General features: G+C 41.9%; 1 protein-coding gene across 2 annotated transcripts in view; it reads left to right on the top strand.

Annotated features, from left to right (window-relative positions):
• Nucleotides 1–15,965: 15,965 nt before the first annotated feature.
• TARBP1 (TAR (HIV-1) RNA binding protein 1) overlaps nt 15,966–24,441 on the top strand; it is a 34,098-nt gene continuing 25,622 nt past the window's right edge. For both annotated transcript variants that reach the window (XM_057407062.1, XM_057407061.1), the window contains exons 1-9: nt 15,966–16,797; nt 16,891–16,988; nt 18,203–18,272; nt 18,649–18,797; nt 19,986–20,038; nt 21,618–21,715; nt 22,450–22,585; nt 22,909–23,005; nt 23,857–23,946. In XM_057407062.1, the coding sequence (XP_057263045.1) occupies nt 15,966–16,797; nt 16,891–16,988; nt 18,203–18,272; nt 18,649–18,797; nt 19,986–20,038; nt 21,618–21,715; nt 22,450–22,585; nt 22,909–23,005; nt 23,857–23,946 (1,623 nt within the window). The remainder of the gene's footprint in view (nt 16,798–16,890; nt 16,989–18,202; nt 18,273–18,648; nt 18,798–19,985; nt 20,039–21,617; nt 21,716–22,449; nt 22,586–22,908; nt 23,006–23,856; nt 23,947–24,441) is intronic.

The raw sequence follows: 24,441 nt of genomic DNA, 5'->3' as shown, positions 1-24,441 counted from the left end.
TTATGATTTGGGTTCTCACTGTAAGGCTCAAATAAAAGATATTCCTTTCTATATTAATGCACAGAAGGTCAGGTGACAGCAGTAAGGGAAACTAATGCTTCGAGGCACTCTTTATCTTACCCTGATCCTGTGAATATTGCATCTGGTTATCTGGTGGTACTGGCTAGAAGCAAAGCCATAGCACAGCTGCTCATTGGCTTCACCCATTTCTGGTGTCGGGTGAAGGACTCAGCACTGAGATTGGGCACCAATCACATGGCATGTGAGGACATGGGAAGATACTGATATCTAGTATACTAGACCAGGTGGTGTTATGGAGGCACAACATGAACTTGATCTTTTTGGGGGTCTCTTGCTTTGCTTCCTTAAAATTACTCCTGCACCAGGACCTTGGACTCTTCTTGTGCAGGGCAATGATGCAAGTCCCAAGGAAACAGGCATATGGAAAACCTGCAGCTCATGGTTGTAGGGTCAGATTCTTTGATGAGAGAGAGTGGAGTAGTTCCCCTGGAGTCAGTGGACTTATTCTAGCTGACAATCTGACCTATTGAATTTCCAGTTGCTTTTGTGGGGAAACTGAATTTCTGGGGCAGGACAAGGCAGGAAGATTTCAGGCTTCTAATTGGCATTAGAATGTCTTTAGAAATTCAGCCTTTGTCATTTTATCTTCTGATCATCTTTCAGGCTGCATAGCTGTCTCTTGCTTTGACTCCGGTACAAAATCCACAGTCTCCATTACAGCAGTCCTTCCATGGTTGACTGTTCAGAGCCTGCCCTAGCATCACAAAGGAAGAGCTGGCAATTTCCTCTTGGGATGGGGGAGGTAGCTCTGCTTGAAAGCAGGGGAGCCCCTTACTACTCTAGCAGTCCCAGAGGAAGAGGAAAAGGGGAGAAGATAGGGACCAACAACTAGCACTGGCTCACTGGTTCTTTGTGTCAGGTTCATTTCCAGTGCCACTGGATATGGTGGCAAAAGAGATTAGGTGGGCATGTGTCATAGGCAGCTATGAAGACTGGAAAAAAAGAGACAATCCTACACTTCCCCAAAACACAGACATATGGAGAAGATATCACGGGTTTGTGTCAGGTTCCCGTTCCAAAACTGCAGAAAATGAAAGAGGAAGTATCAGCAATAGCTCTGTTAGCCATTCCTTAGAGTCACATAGGAAATGTAACCCACTGCCATGGGGCTGGGTAAACAGGAAGCCAAAATAAGCCCATTCATGTTGCTAGCTGCACCGGGCGATGGCTCCCACATGTTTCTGCAGCATCTGGATGCATACCAACTGCAGACTGGAAGAACCCCATGCAAAATCCTAGAAATGTCTCAGAAGCATTTCCAGTCCTCAGAAAAATGACACATAGAGAAGCGTCTGCCCCACGGTTGTGTAATCAAGAAGCTGGAGAAACAATAGATTGGTATGCTGCCAGACAGTGCCGAAAAATGGCTGACTCATGCAAGTATGCAGTCTTAAAACCTGAAGTAATTAGTGGTAGATTCATGAGTGGGAAAAGAGTGCAATGAGGCTGCTGAAAGAAAAGCTGTCCTCATTGCTTGTAAGCTACAGGAATGCCTAAAGCTGCTACAAAAGCACCCAGCCAAAAGCAGAGCACAGGTGGGGTGGATGCAGTTAGCTCATAACGGAGAACTGGGAAGCCTAAAATAATATCCAAAGCAAAAGCATAAATACAAAGCAGAGAACATCAGGGAAGACCTTTCGTGCTGTGAGAAAAGCATGCACAGGATAGGACAGTTTGCACAGCAAAGGCGTTAATATAATGCAAAAGGGAAAAAAAAAACCTCTGAGCTATGTACCAAGAGACAGTAGCAGCACTTACTTAGGAGAATGAATGCTAGGGAGACAGAAGGACATTACTAAATGTGTTAGGTTGCAAAGGCTTCCTTAGAGCTATGCCAAGGAGGGAAAGGAATTATAACCAAGCAAAGCTGAATTAAAGCAAAGTAATGACCCCACGCTATTAGGCATAGTAAATTGCAAGTCAAATCAGTGATGCCAGCCACACCAAACCCTCTGCTCTCAGCTGCACTCAGTGCGTTCATCACCATGCAAGGGCCCTACATATGAAGCAAACAATTCATGGAGGCAATGTAAGCAGAATAAATTAAAAAAACATGGAAAGTGCTGAGCTAGCAATATTCGCTAACATCCTTGCAATGAAGCTGTTAAGCATATCGAGAAGTGTTTGAAGGGGAGGATGTCTTCCAGGCATACAATTGCCTTCATCTATTTCTATCTTTACAACTTGTGTCTCCAGGATTGACTACAGCATAAAGAGAAAAAATAATTGGAGCAGTAGGGGGAACGGAAAAGGGAGACATCTTTAATGTCAGGGGCTACCACAAGTCGCACAATATGGATGCTGAGAAGCCAGCCAGCCGGCCTACCTCTTCCTGAAATCTGAAGTAACTTCAACAAGCACTAAAAGAGTGTTCAACTGAATGGCTACAATCAAGGAAATATCCAGCTTGGTGAGAACAAACATACTCATAGTACATGCGGTATTGACAAGAACTGTTGGATAGGGAAGGAAACCACCTCACCATGTTCAGGAAAAGAGCAGATGCAAATGGTTGTGAGCACCACTGGGATCAGATGTGAGCTGGGAGAGCATCAGTGCTGTCAGCAAGACGTATTAAAAGGACTCTGCGGGATCAGTGTAATGGCTGCTGATGTTCTGGGGGTGGAGGCAGAGGTTGCGTGGCAGAAGCTGTGATACATCATGATCCCATCTTCACCTGTCAGTTAGAAAGAGTCAGGGAATAGATCTAGAGCTGAATAAAACCATAATGGTGTGGGGATTGTTTGCAGTACCCTCTACGAGACATCTGTTGATCTCCCACTGGCCAGGACCAACCTCAGTAATCTAAAGCGATGCAGCAGTTTCCTACTCTCAGATGCACAGACTCCATCCAGAGTCTGCTGGGATTTGTAACTCATATGACAACTTTTCTTCTACAGTTTTCACATATGTGCAAGTCATTCATATCGCTCCTGAATAAAGATGCAATATGGACAACTGGTATCATCACAGGATGCAACTATCACATATGTGAAAGAGCAGACATTTAATTATCCCACCTTTAATAAAGAAGCAGATATATAACATACTGCTAATGAGTTTTCTACTCCTTAGAAAAAGACACATTCCACTTGCTAACCTATAGCTCAACTTTATTATCTCCAGCAGAACAGAGAGATATAAACAAACAGAAAAGCTAGATCTTTCAACAGTATCTACAAGTAAAAGTTTGCATCAGTGTAACCATGAATAGGAAATCACCTGAGCGGAAAGTGATCATAAACTATTGTCAAGCACTTTGGATTGCTGCTGGCAGCCCCACATCACCTTCAGCACGTGCCTCTGAAGGTTTCATGCTAAGTTTTAGGTATCCAAAATGAAGAAAAAGGTTGTCATGGTTGTAGCTGCCACTGTACACAGGCCAGAACTATGGCAGCTGAATATGAATCTGACAGAAATAATGTAAAGACACAGAAAGGCTCATCCAAGCCAAGTTCACCACTTAAAGGATTTGGAAGAAATCCAAGATGAAATCATGTAGTGACCTTCATTTATTCTATTAGAAAGGCCAGAAAGCAAGGGAAAATTTTCCCATTTTCAAGAGCACTGTATCTACTGAGGAAGGTTGAATGTACAGGAAATCACAATACTCAGATTGCGGGGAACGGACACTTTCTTTGGGAATGGTCCAGCTTTTCTCTAGAGCTGCAGTCTGTGTAGAGGAAGCCAATAATACTCTGTCTTGGCCAAATATTACAGAGGCTAGCCAGCATCTGATGGTCTGTTGTGGCATGTATAGAGCAAGCAGCAAAGAAGTGGAACCACACTATTCTTCCCACTGTCCATGGGGAGAATAGGAATGTGCCTCCTCACCCCAAATCTGGCTATTTGGGCTGCCGCTCAGACTTCTGGTCAGTGGATGAGCTTAAAGCAATGAAGCAGGCATAATATCCCATGCAGTGGGAACACAGATCTGTTTGCTTGCAATCCATCCTCAAAGTTACTCCCTTCAATCCTCACAGCAGCATCGCCACCAAATGGCAAAGCCAAATTAGCACTTAAAATGCCTGAAATTTTATTAATGCCAAAGGAATGAAGAAAATACATAGAGTCTCTGTTCCTGAATGGAGAAACAATCTCACAGAAGCCTCGCTCATCTGCTTCCATCTTCTGATGCCCTGAGCAGTGGCATCATTAGTGTGACTAGCAGCAATGAAAGGAATCACAGAGAAATGGAAGACACATGTGAAAGCCAAAACCTCTCATGAGTGATGAAATAGACACCTCCCAGAACTACCAGCAGGAGAAGGTATTCCTATCAGACTATTTCCTCTGGACATACTGGATTCTGGGATGCAAACTGTTTTCATGAGCAGATTAGGTTCCTGCTCATGTAATATAGCATTTGTAAACACATATTTCCCTGAAACCTCAAATACTTTAATCTGCTGTGCACAGAAGACACGGAGATAGCAGTGAATTACATACTCTGCAGACCTGATTGACATGGCAGAGATTGAAGCAGAAGAAAAAGAGCAGTGAATGTGGGAATAGATACAACACCCCAGAAAATACATTGCAGAAGAACTCAAGAAGAACGCAGTCATCTGAGACCACAATACACCAACTCCAACATCAAGCCCACTTCCAGTTGTACACATGAGGCAGTACAGTACGCTGTCATGAAAGAACAGCCCCTTCAGACACAGAGGAAAACAGCCTTGTTCCCAAAAGAAGGGAGCAGAAAAAAGGAAATTAAAAAGTGGTACCTTCTATATAAAATGAGACAGATGTTAAGCATGTACAGTGGTACATTAAAGGCTCATGCATGTTGTGCTATTCATGTTTAATGCTGTGGTCTCAAATGTGACAGAAGCTACAATACTGAAGTGCCCAGCTGGGACTTGTCATATTCTCCGGCAGAGAATAATGTCACCTTAGCAAGTGTTGTATGAGAAGTGCAGGAGATAGAGATAAATCTGCAGCACCATAACGCTCAGCTGCAGGCAGCAGGCAGTCAGGGTGTGAGGTGGGGAGAAGGCAGGGAGGAGGCAGGGAGCAGCAGGGCCCCAGCCCATCAGGGAGCACAGGCAAGGCATGTTAGGCTTCCCTGCCTGCTGCATAGGGCAGAAGGAACAGCATACCTGATGGCTCTTGGAAGCTGACCTTATAAATACATCCTTTGAGGGAACTGCACTGAGGGCAGGAATAAGCAACTGCCGTTCATCTCTGAAGACTGTAAAAGACGGTTTGCCAATGGCAAGCTTTTCAGCCTTGGACAGCTTTTGCAGCCACCAAGTCTGCAAAAAGTACCAACCAAAAGAAACCCACTTATAGCCACTCAGCAGGAGATACATGCCCAAAACTGAAAAATGATAGGACATCCACTAATCAAAAAAGGGCCTAAGCTCCCATCAGCTTTGTTTTCAGGCTGCTGTGGTAAAATGAGCCTAGTTGTTTGAAAACTATTTGGAGACTGTATTTTTATGGGCCTTCTTCTAAGGCCAAGGAGTGCTTGGGTTGCTTGTGGGATAGCAGATTTAGGTGCCAAAGTGATGAGTAGGAAAGGGTGTGTCATACTGACACTTCAGACTAACCTCCTGTCATGTAAGGCTTCTGCAGAGCACTGCAAGGAGGGGATTCCCCATTGCCAGACTTTCTGTCCTGGTGTTTCTAAAGGCCATTTTAGTTACTGAAAGTGACACCGAAATTGCAGTAACACTTATACTGTTTTGAATATAATAGTTGATCCTTTATGGAGAAAAATTGGGGTGTCTTTGATCTGGATCATCTCTCAGGTGTTTAATACGTATCTTGATACGGCATAAGACAGGAGTTAGAGAGAGAATATTTAAAGAATGAACCAGATAAAACAAGATGTCAGCCCCCAGTTGCAACATTTCTTAGGATAGCAGCAGACATATTGCTGTATTCCAGGTCTTCGCTAGCACTCATGACAGGAAGCTGCTGCACACAGGGAGCTCTGCAGGGTCTTGTCACTCAGACAGCAAATATGTTCTGAGAGGTGTAATGTCTTTTTCTTCTTGCTACATCTTTGGGCAATGCAGATACGATCTTCAGCTACCAGCTGAACAATAAATCAAAATGCTAGAAAAACAAAAGCACTACCGTGCAAAAAAGACAAATAAAGCACACTCCCTCCCTAAGAACAATTAGACACAGAATAAAAACATCCATCAGCATTTTTATGAGTTCAGTATTTTTTTATTGTCATTGATGTCAATTGGCTTTAAAACAAAGCCTCAGCTCCACAGTTAAAAAGAATACATTTGCCATGTTAGTCAAAATCAGTCTTACATGATCTTACCTAAATTTTTGGACACAAAATGCATAGTCGAAGCAAAAGGTTGTATTTCTGTTTTAGACACTTACATCGCGTTATGAATAATAAGACAATAACTTCCTTTCAGGGTTAATGGCCATTAACTGGAACCAAACGACGAAAACACTCCTTCAGCAGTGTGGTCTCCTTCCACCATCTGCTGGGTTTCCTTTGTTACTGCATGAGTTAAAAGTCAAATTCTGTATTAAGAACACAATTACTTATTCAATCTCCTCCCTTTCCCTCATCTCTCAGATATATTTTGTCACTTATGAAGTCCTGAATGAAAACGTATTGCTAATCCTCACTGAAATATTGTATCTTAGCAAATTTATTGCCAGATATGAGGGTATTTTTTAAGAGAAAGGAAAGGTTTAATTTGTTTTTGTGAATATAAAAAAAAAAAAAGTCATTTTGGTTATATTTCTTTCTAAAGCAAAATAACATTTTACTGACAAGAGCAGGTCATTTCTTATCCCTAACTGACTCTTCATTAACTCTATATTACTCTACACAGGTACGAGCAGGATTTTAGCTTGGACTTCATATCATAATCCATGACTAACCAAGTATCTCTTGCAACATTTTATTAACAGTGATTCAGAAATTAGAAGCTGCACAAATGTTTCTTCTCTTAAGAGTCCAGGATGAATCTGTCTCAATGCTGTTTAGGTGGGAAAAGTACTTACGTAATATGAGCATATATACGTAGAATTATAGAGAGATGAGAAATGTTGAATTCCCCTTCTACACACAAAGTCAAACATGCACATGCCACAATGCTACTTTTAGACTTGTTTTTCTTAGTAGCAGCACATTTTAGGATGCCTTACAGTCCAAAATATAGAGCTAGTTAGCATTTCTGCATTTAGCGTCAAAAACTATTTATCAACATGGACATTTAGGACCTTTCTGGTATGTGAGAGGATCTTATCAGAAAGATAAAAAAGGAACATGCATTTTGGCCTAGTAATGATGCCACATCTAGAACAGGCTTTTATGATAGTTTGTCTGAGAACTTCCATACAGAACTAATCTAAGGTTGGAAATTTTCTTTCTGGCTTTTGTCTTCCAAGTGCTTTTGTGTGGAAAAATCTCACCAATATCTGTAAACACCATTTTTTTTTAAAGCACAGATGGTCAGAGATCTCTACAGTGGGTTTACAAACGTAACTCCTGTATCAGCATGTATTATAAAACTGGTTTCCCATGAAAAAGATTGCAAGATCCCCAAAGAAACAGCCTTGCTCAGCATTCGTATACACAGTGAGTTCAATGGAAACCAGAAGGGGTTTAGGCTGAGTTCCTATGCTTTGGAAAATGCCACCTCTTTTTTCTTGAAGAAAGACTTTTTTTTACAATATAGTGTTATGTCTACAGTGGCAAATTTCAAGAATTATGCAACACTGAAAAAAAAAAGGAGCTAATTAGATGCAGTGACAGGAGGTGGAGGTTGAAGAAAATATCTTAATGTCAAGGTTCTCAAAGATGGGAAAGTTATTTCAGATGCTTCCCTTTTTTTGGCAGCTACTAGAGGAGAGACGTACTTTCAGAAAATGATTCAGCTTCTGAATGCTGGGTTCCATTAAAGGGTTTCTATTGCCCAAAACCTGATGACTAGTTATCGTGGTCTTCAGGTTTTGTGAGTATTGTGGTACATTTCCCTGAGCATATGAATGTAGTAATAAATACCTCAGCAATGTGCTTTGAGGTTTCACATGCTATTGTCTATCAAATGCTTCAAATGGACTTTAATGGCAGACCTCATAAATGTGTAAAAGACTACTATTATTATTTTTTACAAGACTGAGATTTAGGGAGCAAAGCAAAAAAGAAATGCTGTGACAATATGATAAATGCCTCTTTTTTGCTATTCCTGTAGGGGCAGCAGGAAAAGAACCCAAGGCAGACCTGCAAGGCCAAGGTAAATGAACTAATTAATTACTTAATGTTTTAAAAAATCCACCTGCTGTCTTCACAATGAAATTGTAAAAGTGAGGCATTTCTAAAAATGAGCTGATCTGGGGGGTTCTCCTTTGATCTCACTGTCTTTAAAGTACACTACAAAACCTGAAGAGATTGTAACCCCTTGGAAAACCTTTCGCAGCACCAAACAAGAGCCCTCCTCTGACTGAAGATATCCTGCAACCAATTAAGAAGGCCTTAAATGATGTCGGAATGAGTCAGGAGTTTTGCAGAATAACTGGCATGCTTCCACTTGGAAAGAATCACTGGGAATATGAGAAAACAGGGAATATTAGCCATCCCTATTAAAGACAACAGCATTAGGAGCTGTTTTCAAAACACTGGAGCTTCTTCTTGCCTAATGCTTTCAAAGCTGCTGCTCTCAGCTAAATTGATGAGTTGTTCTGTGTCTTTATTTTTAGTATGGGAAATCCAAAATAAACTTGGAAGTTCTTTGAAGTCAAATGCACAAGTCAAAACGTGAAAACTACATCTTGGCACAACTGACTTCTGCTTTTTTCTTTGTGAGGTTAGTTAAACTGGCATAACCCACAGTACTATGGAAGATGAAGGAGAATATTTAAAACTGTTTTCCCTTGCTTTATGTTGATGTAAAAGACTGAGAGATGGAAGGCAGCAGTGCTCTGGGCCTTTCACATCCTGAGTTCCCACTGAGGAAGTAACCTTGCTCTCAACCAGTGCCTAACCAATTCCTCCAGTCATCTGAAAATCAAAGATAAGTTCTCTGTACCTAGTGGACTATCTTTATGTCCCTTTAGGAATGGACAACAGATTAACTTCAGCTCATTCCTGAGAAGCTACTCACCTATGCTGTTCTCTGAAACCGAGGAGCTACCAAGTTCTTCATACCCTGCATTCTGAAAAGACAGAGTTGAAAACCTTCACATTGGCAAAGAAAAATACCTACGGTTGGAAATTAAGTGAAAGCTTCCTCCCTAATGCCTGCCCCCTCTTCCTTCTTTCCTCCCTCCCCAAAATAAAGTGGCATTTTGCATTATTCCCATGGAAGTAAGTAAGACTTGGATTGGTCCTTGTGGTTTGTTTTGGTTACAATTTGGGATTTTTTTTTTTATCCACCTTCCTGTAGTATGACTTTCAGTAAGAACACCAGGACTTTTAAAAGACTAAAGGCTGCCAGGGTTGCAGCTGGTAAATTTTCATGCAGAAGCTACAGAGTATTTTCCCCACTACAGTAGATCCTCTTATCTGGTTCATTATCAGTAGCATCCCCTGTACACTAAAATCCAGAGGCAGCAAAATACTCAGGCATGTACTTAGGGATAAGCTCATGTTTACATGATTTGCTAGATGAAGACCTATAGATAAAAGCTGTTACGGAGAAACCGTGATACCATATGGACATTCTCTTAATTGTCACATTTCTTCCAGATCTACATATGTTTTTCAAGCTGAACACTGGAGAATCAAGGATTATGTACATTTCAACAGCCCCTTTGCTTCCTGCAGAGCCAATGGTATAATCTATCTAAGCTTTACCACCAGGCTCTGAGTCCTAGCAAGGGGGAGAGGTCAAAAATGAATGGTACAGGCTTATGGCTGTATGGAAAGTCCTATTTTTTATTTTTTTAAAGGAAAGCAAATGGGGTCAACAAATGGAAAGCATTTTAATTCCAGCCTGTACAGCAAATGCTTTTCAGCTACATGAAGCAGATAAAAAATGACTCCAGATTTCAGCAGTGTCCTGTCAAGTAGGTTAGCAAAACAAAGACAGATGGCAAAGGATTATATCTAATTCTTTTTCCTAATTTATCTTTTCCTGACCATTCCACTGCACGCAGTCTAACTAGAGATTTACCAGCTTAACTTCCCCTCTACAGCGCACAGTGACAAACTGCATAGTATAGATTTGCAACTTCCCATCATTAGGAATGTTTAATTGGACACAACTGCTTTTTGTCAGCTGCCTTTAAATGCTGCTTCTGAACGACGGATGTTTACAGTGTTAGAGCAGTAGAACTCTAGCTTCACTTATAAAGCAAACATCCTAAAAAGCCCAGGAATATCAGAGTGTCTCTGGTGAATGTTGCTGTCCTGCTCAGTCAAAGAAGAATTTCAGGCTGGAATCTCTGATGCAGATGTGGGTAATCTCACAGCACAACATTAACAGTACTGTCCTAAAGATACCCTACTGTTTCTTTCCTGTGCTCCTTTTCCCTGTGCAGATAGAGAAAGGAAGCCTGTAGTACTTCCCTGATAATGCTAAAACCATGCAGTCCATGACTAGCCCATTCTGCAGTCACAGTTTCTCATTGCCTGCATGATTTCGTTCTTCCTCCATTCTCACTTAATTATTAAAAGTTTTGGGGTTTTTTTTTGAAAATTCTCAATGGTTTTTGAAGTCTCTGTTTGCAAATGCCTGGCTTGAGACATACTGAGCCTGATCTTCCCAAGTAATGATGATGATCAGTAACAGCTCCTTACAGAGTCAAAGGAGAACTGACATTATTCAGCGAAGCTTCATTTGTAGTACCTTCAGGGAAATGGGAAGAGTACATCCAGCATAAGGTCTGTGCTGCCTCTCTGCTTCTTCTAATTGCTTTTACACCTCCCTCTGTATTAACACCTCTTGAAACCTCCAGATCTGGTCTCTCATTTACATAGTCGTTTGGTTTTCTGTGCATTCATCATACTTTTAAGATCCTAAATTTATCCAGTTAAAAAATACAGAAAATGGCAGTTACCTTTCCTTGAATAGCTTTCGGTTTACTTTCCTATCTTCTCTTTTTCTCCATTACCACTTGCTTTTTTTGAAATCAGAAAAATATCGGAAAGCACATGTCAGTGACAACAGCACCATCTTCTGTTCTGCAGAGGTTATGAAGTCTTCACTATGAGATGGCTCTGGTTTGAAAATTTGGAGGTAGAGGCGGATCTAAACTAACTCTTCATGAGTTTCAATGTCTGAAAAAGTCTGAATGTATGTGGGGAATTATGGGTACATGAAAGTCTACAAAAACATTAGCTCTCATAGCATTTATCTCTGTGAGCCACCTTTAATTTTATCTTTTACTCTCCTCCTCATAAAAGCTCAGTGGCAAAACTGAGGCTATTTTTGCTTTCCTCCCCTTTGGCTTTACACATTGCCAATTTCCAGTCTTATTTGTTTATTTATTTATTTACCACAATTAACGTTATCCTTACTCTCTACCAATATCACTGCACTGATTGTCACCAGCAGAAAATACGCAGCCCAAATTGATGGCAAGATATGTATGGGCAGGGGATCAGTTTATCAGTTCATACAGAAGGCCATAGACCACAGGAGGTCATAGACCACGTGCTGCCTATAATTTGCATCAGTGTGGCAACAAAGGGAAGTTTGGGATATAAAAAAGGAAAATGAGGTGGGAGCACAAGAAAAAGCATGAAGAATGAAGTCCTAATTGAAAGTCTAATGTATGGACAATTAAGATTGGCAGCATGGGTAGGCTGGTGTGGAAATCAGTGTCTTGGTATTAGATAACAGCATGGGGAAGGATAGACTAATGAGTATGGAAAGGGAAAGGAAAAAGCAGCAGTATGTGTTTGATGTAGCACAGAAGAGGGAGACAGCAGAGGGACATAAAGGAAGAGGTGGCAAGGTCAAAACAGCAGGCTAAGTAACAGATCTAATTAGGGTAAGATTGCTTTTGTTAAGCCAAGGAAGGGGATGTGGGACAGAGACAGCCCAGACAATAATTGTAAGCATGTGGGTAGACAGGAATGGGCCTGTTTTGGTGACAATTCTACAGATAGAATTTGCAAGATACAGGGTTTGCTCATCTTTCACAATGGAGTTTATACACCGAGCATGATGTTCCATGGTATGGAATATGCCTTTGGCTAGTTTGAGTCAGGTGTTCTTGCTGTGCTCCCTCCCAGCTCCTTGTGCACCTCCTCATGGGCAGGGCGTGGGAAACTGAGTTCTCGACTTGGAGTAAGCACTACTTAACAACAACTAAATCACTGGTGTGTTAGCACCATTATTCTCAGATTAAATCCAAAATACAACACTGTACCCACTACTCAGAAGAAAATTAACTCTATCCCAGCTGAAACCAGGACAACCTAGATGATACATATATCTTATAGTTGGGTATGAACATTTACCATAGCATCCGGTCTCCTTCTCTCATCTACGCTTCTAACTGCAGGTGCTACCTTAAAGTGAGACTCACATACAAGCTATGTGCACTGCTGTTATTTTTTGCCCAACAGCACTGAGGAAATCTAGGAGAGGACATGAATATACCTAACTATCAGTAAGAATTGTACAGAGCACATCTATGCTTTTCATTTCATTTTCCCATTTTATTGTGGGACAAGGATGTGGTGGGAAATCTCCTGCATGACTCTCTTCAGAAGTCTCCCATCTACTTCTGCACACAGTGGGAGAGGAGGCTGTGTTACGTACCCAGCGCCTCTAGCGATCTTACATGGTGCAGACATGCTCCCACGAACACCAGCAAGGAAAGAAAATCACGCTCCTTATTAACTGTGCAGAATTACCTGTAAATATGCAGGTAGTAGTATGGCACTATAAGAGTTTTGATGAGAGGAAAGGTATTTTGTGCAATCCAAAACCACCATCAACACAATTTAAAGACAGACACTTGGCCTGGACTCTATAATCTAATGTGGCGCCCCAGTACCTCAGCAGTGGCTTTATGACAACAGCATGACACATACTTCCAACATCGTAAGTGGGCATTTCCAAGCCTTGTAACTAATTGTCTGTAGTTTATACTGTAGTTTTGTCCATTATCCTTTTCCACTACAACCAACCACTGAAATGATCATCCATGGGTTTCTCCTAGGACAGAATTGACAGTTTATGTGATCACAGGGGAAAACATTTACACCAGAACAAGTGTACGTTTGCCTAAAAGCGTATGCAGTTAGCTAAGGCACTGATTTTTTTAACTGGGGGTGTGAGGAAGGAACCTCAGTCCTCTTGTGTTGCTAAATCGGTGTAGCATTATGGGTCCTGATGAAAACCAATTATCATTAAATATCTGAGTTCTACAACCAGACCCAACTTGGTCAGCTAGTTATGTGCTGGAAGCCCAAATCATCATAAAAGGTGCTGTTATAAAGTTCAGATAAGAACTAACAATAATAACCATTTCTCATATCTTTCCTGCCTCCCATAGGCTCAGTAATGGTATTAAATGGCACATGAAGACTCCAAAGAAAACAGAATGGGACATGGTCTTTGGTGAGGTAGGGACATGTGTTGGAAGTGCAGAGCTGGAAAGCATAAATTTAGGGTCCTAGCATTAGGACACTTAACGAGTATGGCAGGAGGGTGGGAATGCTGTGGCTCCTGCCATTTGAAAATTACAAAATGCTGCTCGTTGTTCCTTTTCTCTTACTTCCATGCCCACCTTTTGGGGTTTTGTTTGTGTGTTTATCTTTCTGCACCACAATCCAGGCAGAAGCTCCCCAGCCTGGTCTCCCACTGGCTTAATTTCTCACCTTCTTCTTTTTGTCTGACAAGACGATCTGCAGTGAAACAGTTTGAATTTAAATGCTGGTGTTTAACTTGATGTAATAAGACTTTAGACTTGACGCCCCACTGTGATAAAAATAAAGGCAAGAGAGAATCCAGGCAATAACGGAGAAGCAGCACAGCACCTAGTATTTTATTCTGATTTGATTACTGCTTGTTGTGCAGACCTTTAATGCTTCATTTAGTTAAATCTTACAGGTGCCTGGAAGGGAGAGCAATACTGTAATGAAGAAGGGATACCCTGCTTGGCATGTTTTCAAGCCTGATGAAAGAAACATCCACAAATCATCAGACTGCATGCTGTAAGTAAGAAGTGGAATAATTACTAAAGACACCAGAGCAAATGGAAAAGCAAACAAAATGTATTATGGCATGAGATTTCAACTGTAAGCATCCTAGTTACTAACACACATTATACCCATTCCTCATCTGAAAAATGTTTTTGTGTGTGTACTAGGGTTTACTTTATGTTTAAATAAATGTATCACTTTGCACTGTTTTCTTGAGCTTTTTCTAGATTCTGTTTTTATACGTAACTGAACACATGCAGAGTGGTAAGGAAACCATTTTAGCTAGTGGGTTTATAGCCACACTAGAGGTCCAGTTCCAATGAGAAGCTTCAGACATTTTGCAATCAGGAGACTTTCAAAGATAACAAACTCCTAAAAAAGTTTGGGGAAACTGGATAGCCAGGAGAAGAAGCAACTCTACTCATGTGGTTCGGAAGGTGATCAGGTGAGAACCTACACCAAATTTGTCCATTGCTTTCATAGGAACAGAAGGTTCCAGGTCTGTGTTTTCCTATGACTTCGTCTTAGAATCATAGAATAGTTTGGTTTGAAAGGGACCTTCAAAGTGATCTGGTCCAACCCTCCTGCAACAAACAGGAACAACTCCATCTAGATCAGGTTGCCCAGAACCACATCCAGCCTGGCCTTAAATGTCCCCATGGATGGGGTACTCACCACCTCTCGGCAACCTGCTCCAGAATTTTTACCACCCTCATTGTAAACAATCTCTTCCTTATGTCCAGCCTGAATCTCCCCTCTTTTAGTTTAAAACCACCACCGCTCATCCTATCACAACTGGTCCTGCTAAAAAGTATCTCCCCATCTTTCTTATAGGCCTCTTAAGTACTGAAAGGCTCCAATAAGGTCTTCATGGAGTCTTCTCCAGGCTGAACAACCCCAGCTATCTCAGCCTGTCTTCATAGGAGAGGTGCTCCAGCCCTCAGATCACTTTTGTGGCCCTCCCCTGTACCCTCTCCAACAGGTCTGCGTCTTTTCTTCTCAGAGAGTATTCCCAGCGTTTTTCATGTGCCGATCTCTAACTATTTTTCACAGGAACTGTAATCTTGCATACTGAATTTACATGTACTGAAAATCAGTTTGCTTTTCCTGGTTACGTTTTGGCTGCACCATGACATTAAACAGCTTGGGAGTTGTTCTCTGGCCCCAGAGCCTCTGGGCCTCATAATAAGCCAACAGCATTGAGCCAGCACCCAGGAAAACCTCTGGTGTGGTGTGATGACAGTGTTAGATGGGTTTCAACTTATATTGGCATAAATGGCCATAACAGGCAAAACTGATGGGAAAACAGAGCATTTTGCGTGTTACTGCTGCTTGATATTGTTATGACACGCATGAAGCATAGAGTTTCTAAGGCGCACAATGAAGAACCTTCACCCCCTCAAACCCGGTGCCAACACCTAGGATGTCTCTGTTAATCCTTCCCGTGCTTGGCCCATGGGAGCACAAGGTGGGTCGGGCTTTGCTTAGCGGCCAAGACGGCTGGACACATCCACACGAACCCACCCAGCCGTGCACGGGTATCCCTGACAGGACACACAGCACCACGCAATCCGAACAGACAATTCCAGGCGCTTCCTTCCCTGCGCTCGTGCAACATCCGCGAAGCTCACGCACCTTCTATAGCACGCACCTACCCCGCACACCCCAGCGGGCGACGGAACCACGCCTGAGCTTCCCGCCGCACCTCCCACCGCCCCTCAGGGAGCCAGGTCCCGCCCGCCCCGCCGCGACCTGCGCAGGCGCGGAGCGGCTCTCCCGCTCCCCCCGCAGGATGGAGGTGGTGCTGGCCGACGCGCTGCTGGCGCGCTGCGGGGACCCCTGCGCGCTGCTGCGGGCCGTCTGCGCGCCGCTCTGCGCCGAGCGCGCGGAGGCGCTGCGCCTCCTGCTCCAGCGACTGGCCGCGGTCGAGCCGCAGGCGGGGGAGGCCGAGGCGCTGCGGCGGGCAGCCTGGGAGGTGGCGCTGGAGCGGTGCCGGCCGCTGCTGTGCGGCGGGGAAGCGGCGGCAGGATGCGGGGAGCGGCTGCGGGTGGCGCGGGCGGCGCGGGGCGCGCTGCGGCACTGCGTGCAGCTGTGCGGGGCGCCGCTGGCTGCGCGGCTGGCCTGCGACGCCCTGTCCGAGCTGGCGGCGGGCGGCGGGGCGGGCGCGGAGGCAGCGGTGGAGGCGCTGGTGGCGGCGGCGCCGCGCCTGGAGGAGCCGGCGCTGGTGGCGCGGTGCGTGGCGGCGGCGCTGGCGCTGGTGCGGGAGGAGGGTGAAGGAGAAGCGATCCCGGCGCTGGTGGCCGGGCGGCTGCTGCCGGCGCTTGGCGGCAACGGCGCGGCCCTGCGCTACGTTTGGGAGGGCCTGCTGGGCGCCGGCGGCACCCCACGGGCCGGGCGGGCGCTGCTGGCCCTGAGCGCTCTGGCCGATGCGCTGCTGCCCCGGGGCCGGCCGGGGCCGGGGCCGGACGCGCGGCTGTGCCCGCAGTTCTGGCGGGTGGTGCAGGAGGGTCTGACCGAGCGGGACGGGCTGTGCCGGAAGCGGGCCCGGTACCTGCTGAAGCGGGCCCTGGACCTCAGCGGCGGTGAGCGCGCCGAGCTGCGCTGCCCCGCGGACGGCGGAGACGGTACGGCCGGGAGGGGAGGGGGGAGAGGGGTGCGGATGGACCCGGGCTGCGTGGCAGGGGTAACCTTGTTCGTTCTTTGTTTTCTTTTGTTAGACTCAAGTCTGTTTTGGTGGTCTGCTGAGGAGAATGAGAAACTCCTACAGTTTTGGGAAACTTACATTTTGGTAATGGAAACTTTGGAGGGAAACCAGGTAGGAGCGCTGTAAAATCGAGGCTTCTAGTATCATAGAACAGAATCATAGAATAGTTAGGGTTGGAAAGGACCTTAAGGTCATCAAGTTCCAACCCCCCTGCTTGTGAGGAACACCTCACGCTAAACCATGTCACCCAAGGCTCTGTCCAACCTGGCCTTGAACACCGCCAGGGATGGAGCATTCACAACTTCCCTGGGCAACCCATTCCAGTGCCTCACCACCCTCACAGTAAAGAACTCCTTCCTTATATCCAATTTAAACTTCCCCTGTTTAAGTTTTAACCCATTACCCCTTGTCCTATCACTACAGTTCTTAGTGAAGAGTCCCTCTCCAGCATCCTTGTAGGCCCCCTTCAGATACTGGAAGGCTGCTATGAGGTCTCCATGCAGCCTTCTCTTATCCTGGTTACATGTGATGCCTTCTGCAACAGTGGCTGTAAATGTTTTATTGCTCAAACCACTTCCACTTTGGGTGATTGAGGGTATCTAAATAAGCATTAACAGAAATATTCTTATTTTGAATTTTAAATATTTAAAACACAGTGCTTGTAATTCATTTAGTATAAGTTCAGAGCTGTCTTCTATCTTTGAATTGAAGAAGGAAAAATCTTCACCATAACTTATTGCAAGACCATGGGTAACCTGTTCCTTAGTGAAATCAGGCTGTTGCACTTTATGACCTTTTTTTAGTAGAGGGGACTACATCTGTATGGTAAAGCATTTGTGGCCTTGAGTGAAAGTGATTCTCAGTTTGAGTGTCCAGGGTACTTGGCAGAAAGATTCCTGTTGACTTGAAGCTTCTGTAATTGAATAGTGTTGTGTTGCTGACTACTGCTTGTGTGGCTTTGTAGTTATTTTATTTGTACGTAATTGTCCTGTAACTGAGAGAACTAGTATTTACTAAAATGTTTAATTTTAGAGATTAATGCTGCTTTATTATAATTTTGATGAATAGAATGATTGGTTATTGGGAAGCATTCTTATGATAGAGTAGCATGGAAGTACCAGTTTTTCTTCAGTGCTAAACTACGATTGTTACATACCGAGTGCAAGGATCAGTTGCATAGGCACTGTAAGTCTATTTAAATGCAGTTACATTGTCAATTACTATATTAATACAGTTGATAGTAAATTCTAGCCCATGAGTAAGTGCCAATTACTAAACTTGAGATATAAACTGACTACTTATATTACATCTGATTTGCATTTCAGATTCATGTCATAAAGCCAGTATTACCAAAACTAAACAGTTTGTTTGAGCACGCTGTATCAGGGGAAGGAGGTAAGATGCAATATTTTCTGAACCATCTCCTAACTATTAAGCAGTTAAATCACACTTCTTTTTTTTTTTTTTTTTTTTAATTCTGCTGTTTTAAATAGCAATTTTTCGTTATGTTTTGTTTCTCAAATTAGCTGGTGGCTGTTCCAGTTTTAGTGGGCCTTCTACATGCATAGGTTGCTTGGCAAACATGCATGGGCAGTGCCACTGCGCCAGGCAGAAGTCCTAGCATATACTTACTACTTACTATATTATCTTGAAATACTTTTTTCAATCAGAAATCCCAACTCAGTGGTCCTTTTGGACTATGTTTTGCTTAGTATGTTAATGTGTCAGTGTCATTTCTGTGTTGGTTTAGAAAAATTTGCTTTTGTAACAGGTTGTTGGTTGTTTCACCCATCATGGCACATGTGCATTTATAAACGAATGTTTGAGAGTGAGAATAAAACATTGACAAAGGAGGGCATTCTTCATTTTCTGGAGCTTTATGAAACAAAGCATCTTCCCAGTTCACTTGGTTTTTCAGAGGTAAGGCAGTTACTGTTACTTGCCAGAACAAATGGATGTTCTAATCTGTGATATATCTTAACACTAATTGCCTCAGTAGTGTTGGAGTTAGACACGTTCTGTAAAAATACCCTTTATTTAGCTGTGCAAGTGATAGCAGTATTTGTAAGTGGTGTGAGATATGGCTAGGCTAGAGAGAGTGCGTTTTTGAATGTAGTCATTCTTTCCCATATTTCAAAGTAATGCTAATTAAAGTTGGCTCCCAACTGATTGTGATTTTTTTTTTGTTTTTTTTTTTACCAGAAGTGAAATTGAGGGGTGATGGATGCTGCAGATTTTCAGAGCCCCTGAGCCTCTCAAAAATTAATGTTATTTGATTGAACAAAGTCTTGGATAAACATGGTCAACAGACTTCAAGTCTGTATATATTGTCTCCTATTCAGTGATGGATTTTGGAAATCCATTGTTAGATAACCCTGTGAAGAGGTGAACATATAATCAGTAATATACTGATGAGTATATTGCTGTATCCCATTAAAAACAACACTTTAAAATATTCTAGATGTGGGAAGAAATACTTTAAAGTTCTTTTTTTCTTTTATTAGTAAGCCTACACCTTTGTAAGGAATGATCTCTACTATATTGTTACTTCTTCCTTTCCTCCTTCATAGAAGGAATGTTGCCTTCCGAGGCTAACATTTCTGATTTATACAAATGAAGTCAGCCTCTTCACGACTAACGTGAAATCCTGTCAACCGTGAATCACACCCTAAATCTTTCTACTTGTGTTTGCCCTTGCCTTTCACTTATTTAATGTTAAATATCTTTTCTGCATCTGTTTCCCAAAAGTTTTTCTTACTCATCTGCACCTTTCACAATCCTCTGTGCAGTGTACCTAGTGGAAAAATTACTTTGCTTGTTTATTCACCTCTAGACACCTGGTCTGGTGGAAAGTGGCCCTGCCCATAGCTGGGGATTGGAAGTAAACGATCTCCAAGTCCTGTCCAACCCATTCTGCAATTCTCCTGCTACCCATTGTCTTTAGTTTCCTCTTTTTGCTCCTGATATTTAGTACTAGCAAGAGAATTCTTCATTTTCACTAAAAGAACTGTGTCCTTTTAAAATCTGGTGAAAAATGTCTTGTTATCCTCTGTGTAACAATGCCTTGCAAGTGTGCATTTAGCCATTGTTCTCGTTTCCTTTTGTCAGTTTGTTATTGGACCGTTAATGGATGCGCTCTCTGAAAGTTCCCTCTATAGTAGGTAAGACACTGATTTACATTTAGTTGGGTTTTTTTTAATGTATTGATTGTTAGAAATGTATTTTAATGATACATTTTAAAACATAACTGCTCTAAGTATGTGGATCAAGTCTGGGTAAAGGAAAACATTAATGAACAAGTGTTGCTGCACTTACTGACAGGTAAAGAGTTTTTCAGGAAGGGTAGGTGGGTGGCTGTAAGGTGAAGTAGGTTCAATTTAATCCTTGTCATAGCAACATGGGGATCCCTTAAGGGCCTATTTTACATCTTGTCAAGATACTAATTTGGAAGTGAAGTTAGATAGGATAAATGAATAACTTGAAGTATTTTTTAATCTTCTAATTTTCTTGCCACACTGAAAGAAGGGGCTGCTCTAATTGTTGCCAATTCATAACTGATTGAAGGGGTTTTCTGTCAGGGCCTGATTATCTTTTGGGAAATTAATACTTTTTTTACAGGAGACTACTTGCAGTTGACAGAGATGAGAAGTGGCCTCCCTTGGTGTAAATACATAAAGAACAGATAAAAGTTTGAGGATTTGCAAGTTGTACATTCAGAGTGCTGATGGTATTCAGTCCTTTGTGCTAACGGCATGGAGAGTACTGTGAATGGGGGATTAACTGCTGACTGCACTTCATACTCAACATTATGCCAGATACCATGGCTTGGGTGATTGAGCTAGCAGTCTGAAATTCAGTTCCAAATGATGTTGGAGGGGCCTTAACTAGCTGAACTTGTTAGGCAGCTAGAAAAGTTGATGCTGTCTCTTTATGCGCTGTTAGAGCAATGCTGGATCAGTGCTTTATAATCTTCTCTGTTAGCTTATGCATTTCTGGTGACACAAATTGGCATATGTAGAGAAGGGTGCGCGTTTGAGTATACCAAGAATAGACAAAGTTATTATGGTTAATGTCAAACTGTATGAGAGAAAACTGTAAAATCTCATGACTTATGCTAATCCTTGATAGCCTGAGACTTCTCATGGGGCACAGATTGCCTCTGTTGGTCTCATGGAGTGTTTTTTGCACATTAAAACCTTCTGTGCTGGTTAGTAGTTTTCTGTATATTGACTTTGTAATTTTATTCCCTAGCACACTTACGTAGGTAATTTGTCTTAGCTGTTCTCCGAATCAACCTGGTCACCTTCTTGCTGTGTGCCACTGATCTTGTCATGTGGGCATTGGCAACCTGCTGCATGGAGGCTTGTGTCATTATGTGGGTGCAGGCACAGGGTTGAACTGACAATGACATCTCGTGCTATGGGCTCAATGCAAGGTGCTCTCAGCCCTGAGTAACCTAACCTGACTTGAGCCTGCACTTAAATGCTGCAGTGTGCTACTACCGTGTCCTTGTAGGTGCCCAGGGAGAGTCATGGTTTTGTGACCATCTCCATCCTCTGTGTGTTTGCTGGGTACTGTTGGAATACTGGGATAACTGGAGGATGAAGCTGATGCATTTCCATCTATTTGGCCTGTTGGAGCAGTCTCCAGCCATGAACTGCACTTTGGTTTTGTATAGGGGCAATCCTATTTGTATCTGTTAACATGCAAATTGTGTATTTGATATTCCAAACCCAACAGGACACCAGGTCAGTTAATGGGAGCCTGTCCTCCTTTGGGAATGAGGCTACAGAAGTTTTTGGCTACTTACATGATGCTTCTTCCAGAGGAAGAAAAAGGTATTTTTCAGTTTTACCCTTATTTTTAAATAAAAAAAACCAAATAAAAACTATGGACCCATTTTCCGTATCTCATGTAAACATTTCCCACTGCTTTTCTACATTACTTAAGAGAAAAAAAGGAGTAGTTCTTGTGGCAGTGGAGTCGCCAGAGAAGAGAGAAGTCTTCAGAGGCTTTGAGGGATGCTGCAGGGGCAAACTGAAGCAGTCTTGCTTTTTTTATTAAACTCCTAAGTTCTGAAGGTGAACAGTATTTGAAGATTCTTTTTACTTTATTTTCTGGTGAACATAATACTGTGTTGAGCAAGATCTTTAGAACTTTTCTTTTTTTAGGTTGTTTTTTATTTTAAGGCCTTGGTGTGTTGGGTTGTTTTTTTGCTTGAGCTTGTTGTGGAGGCTTATTTTGGTCATAGTGGTTGAATCGTGTACTTTGGTCTGCCATCACTACTCAGTTTACTAGGCATTGTCTAGTACTCAAAATTCTGTTACTGAATATAGTGATCAGTGCAGATCACCAAAGCCAAAATTAGGGTTATCTCCTTATCACACTGCTGTATTGACAGACATCTTTGGAATATACTTTTTTAATTGAAATAATTAGGATATTATTCTATTGGTTTGCATTTAATTTTCAGTAATGATCATGACGCTCTTCTGCTGGGGTGTTACTTAAATGTGTTGGGGAGCGCAGAACAAGAAATCACTCCAAATTGTTTGTTTTGTATTCTTTTAAGGTAGCTTCCTGTTAAAATTTATTCAGAAGATGACAAGTAGGCATTGGTGTGCTGTTCCCATTTTGTTTCTTTCTATGGCTCTGGCGTATATCCCTGAGTGTAAAATACTGGGCACTGAAGGACTTCATGCTTTGAGGTAAAAACGTACACATGGAAATGCAAATATTGAATTCAGTTTGAAGTGATTGTGTGGATTATTCCTTTAGTTTTGGCCTTAGTCCTGTCTGTCCCACTCCTACTTCTGTTTTAAATTTGTCAGGTTGTTTATCCAAGTTTTAGTATCAGTTTTTTAAATTACATATGGCAATAGCCAATAGAATCTTGGTTCTGGATTGTATGCTGTTTGATCAGGCAATGTTTGTGCCGTACTTTGTAGAATGGCTAATAGTTGTCAAATACATGAAAATGTTTAAACATCCCAAGTGTGTTTTCTACAGTGCACATTTTTCCTCTTTCCAGAGATGTCCTCCAGTGCACTATGATTACACATCAGATTTTGTTGCGCGGAGCTGCACAGTGCTATCTTCTTCAAACAGCTATGCATTTGACAGATGTGGTGAGTTTTGGTTTGGTTTTGTTTGGTTGTTGCTTTTTTTCCTGTTGTAAAAGAAATACACTGACACTTTTAAACAGGGTAAACAGTGTTCAAAAAAGGGCTAAATACCACATGGAACAGCTGATTTGGTTGGATTTGTATGTTTGTGGGTTTTTTTTATTTTTTTAGTGACTATTAAAAAATTGGTCTGTGAGTTCAGATGATTTTTTTTCCCCTCCATTACCTTTTATTAGTTGATGTTTTCCTGTAGGTTTTTCCTGATTAGTCATGGAATAGCATTTTATTAGGAAATCCACTGTATAAACTTGGGTTTTAACGTGTAGAAACTAAACTGACTTTCCTGAAACACCTAAGAAAATAGAACTATTCAAAATACCAGAATTAGTATTATACCATTAATGTTGAAATAGCAAGACCTTAGTTGTGCAGTAATCAAAGTATTCATGTTTTGGTTGTTTTAGTACATGCTTGCTTTTTAGATGAGTAGACAGTCTTCCATGTAATGTGTTATGGTTATAAACTTGTCTGAACTGAGAATTTCCTTTTGGAAATACATAAATAGTACTTATCAGTGTCTCTTATTTATGTAAATAATTTAAAAGGTTTCTTCAGTGAATAGCACCATTCTTCTAGTCATTCATTAAACTTCAGATAGACATATTATTACTTGGGAATATTAAATGGTCTTTCTTGGTAAAGATAAGTTGGTCCCAAAGAGGAAAACACAAGTTTGTGTCATGGAAAGGGAAAAATAAGTATCTTTTCCTGAAACTGTTGCAAGATAACAGTAAGCTTGAGTTGTTACATAATTGTTATCTGTTGTATATTATGTTGGCAACTGTTATCTTCAGGACAAAGTGTCCCTCCCAGAAGTTTCAAGCTTTCTTCTGTCACTTAGACCAGAGGAGTCCCTAAGGAGGGATACTATGTTATGGATGGAGGTGAGAACTGAAGCTGGTTTTATGTTCATCCGATGTTTTTTAATACCTATACAAATGCATGTTTTATTATTGCTAATTTCATATTTAAATAGCTGGTTTTGCATTCTGGAATTTCTGTATGTGGAATTCTGATGGATTGATGTTTTACTTGAAAGTTGTGATTTTTAAAGTTTTATATATATATTTATATATATATATATGTATTTTTTTAATGCTAGAGGTGTTAATGTTAACTCCAAACAAATGATTAAGCAGATTCAAAGTGGAAGAATTCTAAGGTGTTGAAGGTAAGGTGAGGTTAGGGTGAGGAAAAAAACATGAATTTTTCTTTTTTCATGCAGAAGTTCTCAATTCTGCAGAAGAAAAAGTTATTTCTTGAGGCAGAGTTGTGTTTTTTGTGTTTTGGTTTTTTTTTAACTCTTTCAGAGTATATATGCCCCAATTCATTGTGTTTCCTAGAGCTAATCTCAGTATTGCAGCTGTTGGGTGCAGTGT

Source organism: Pezoporus wallicus, unplaced genomic scaffold (assembly GCF_028554395.1).
Source record: "Pezoporus wallicus isolate ANWC-B61680 ecotype Strahan unplaced genomic scaffold, APGP_CSIRO_Pwel_v1 scaffold_6362, whole genome shotgun sequence".
NCBI lineage: Eukaryota > Metazoa > Chordata > Aves > Psittaciformes > Psittacidae > Pezoporus > Pezoporus wallicus.
Note: the sequence above shows the minus strand (reverse complement) of the source record. Positions and strands in the feature narration are given on the sequence as shown.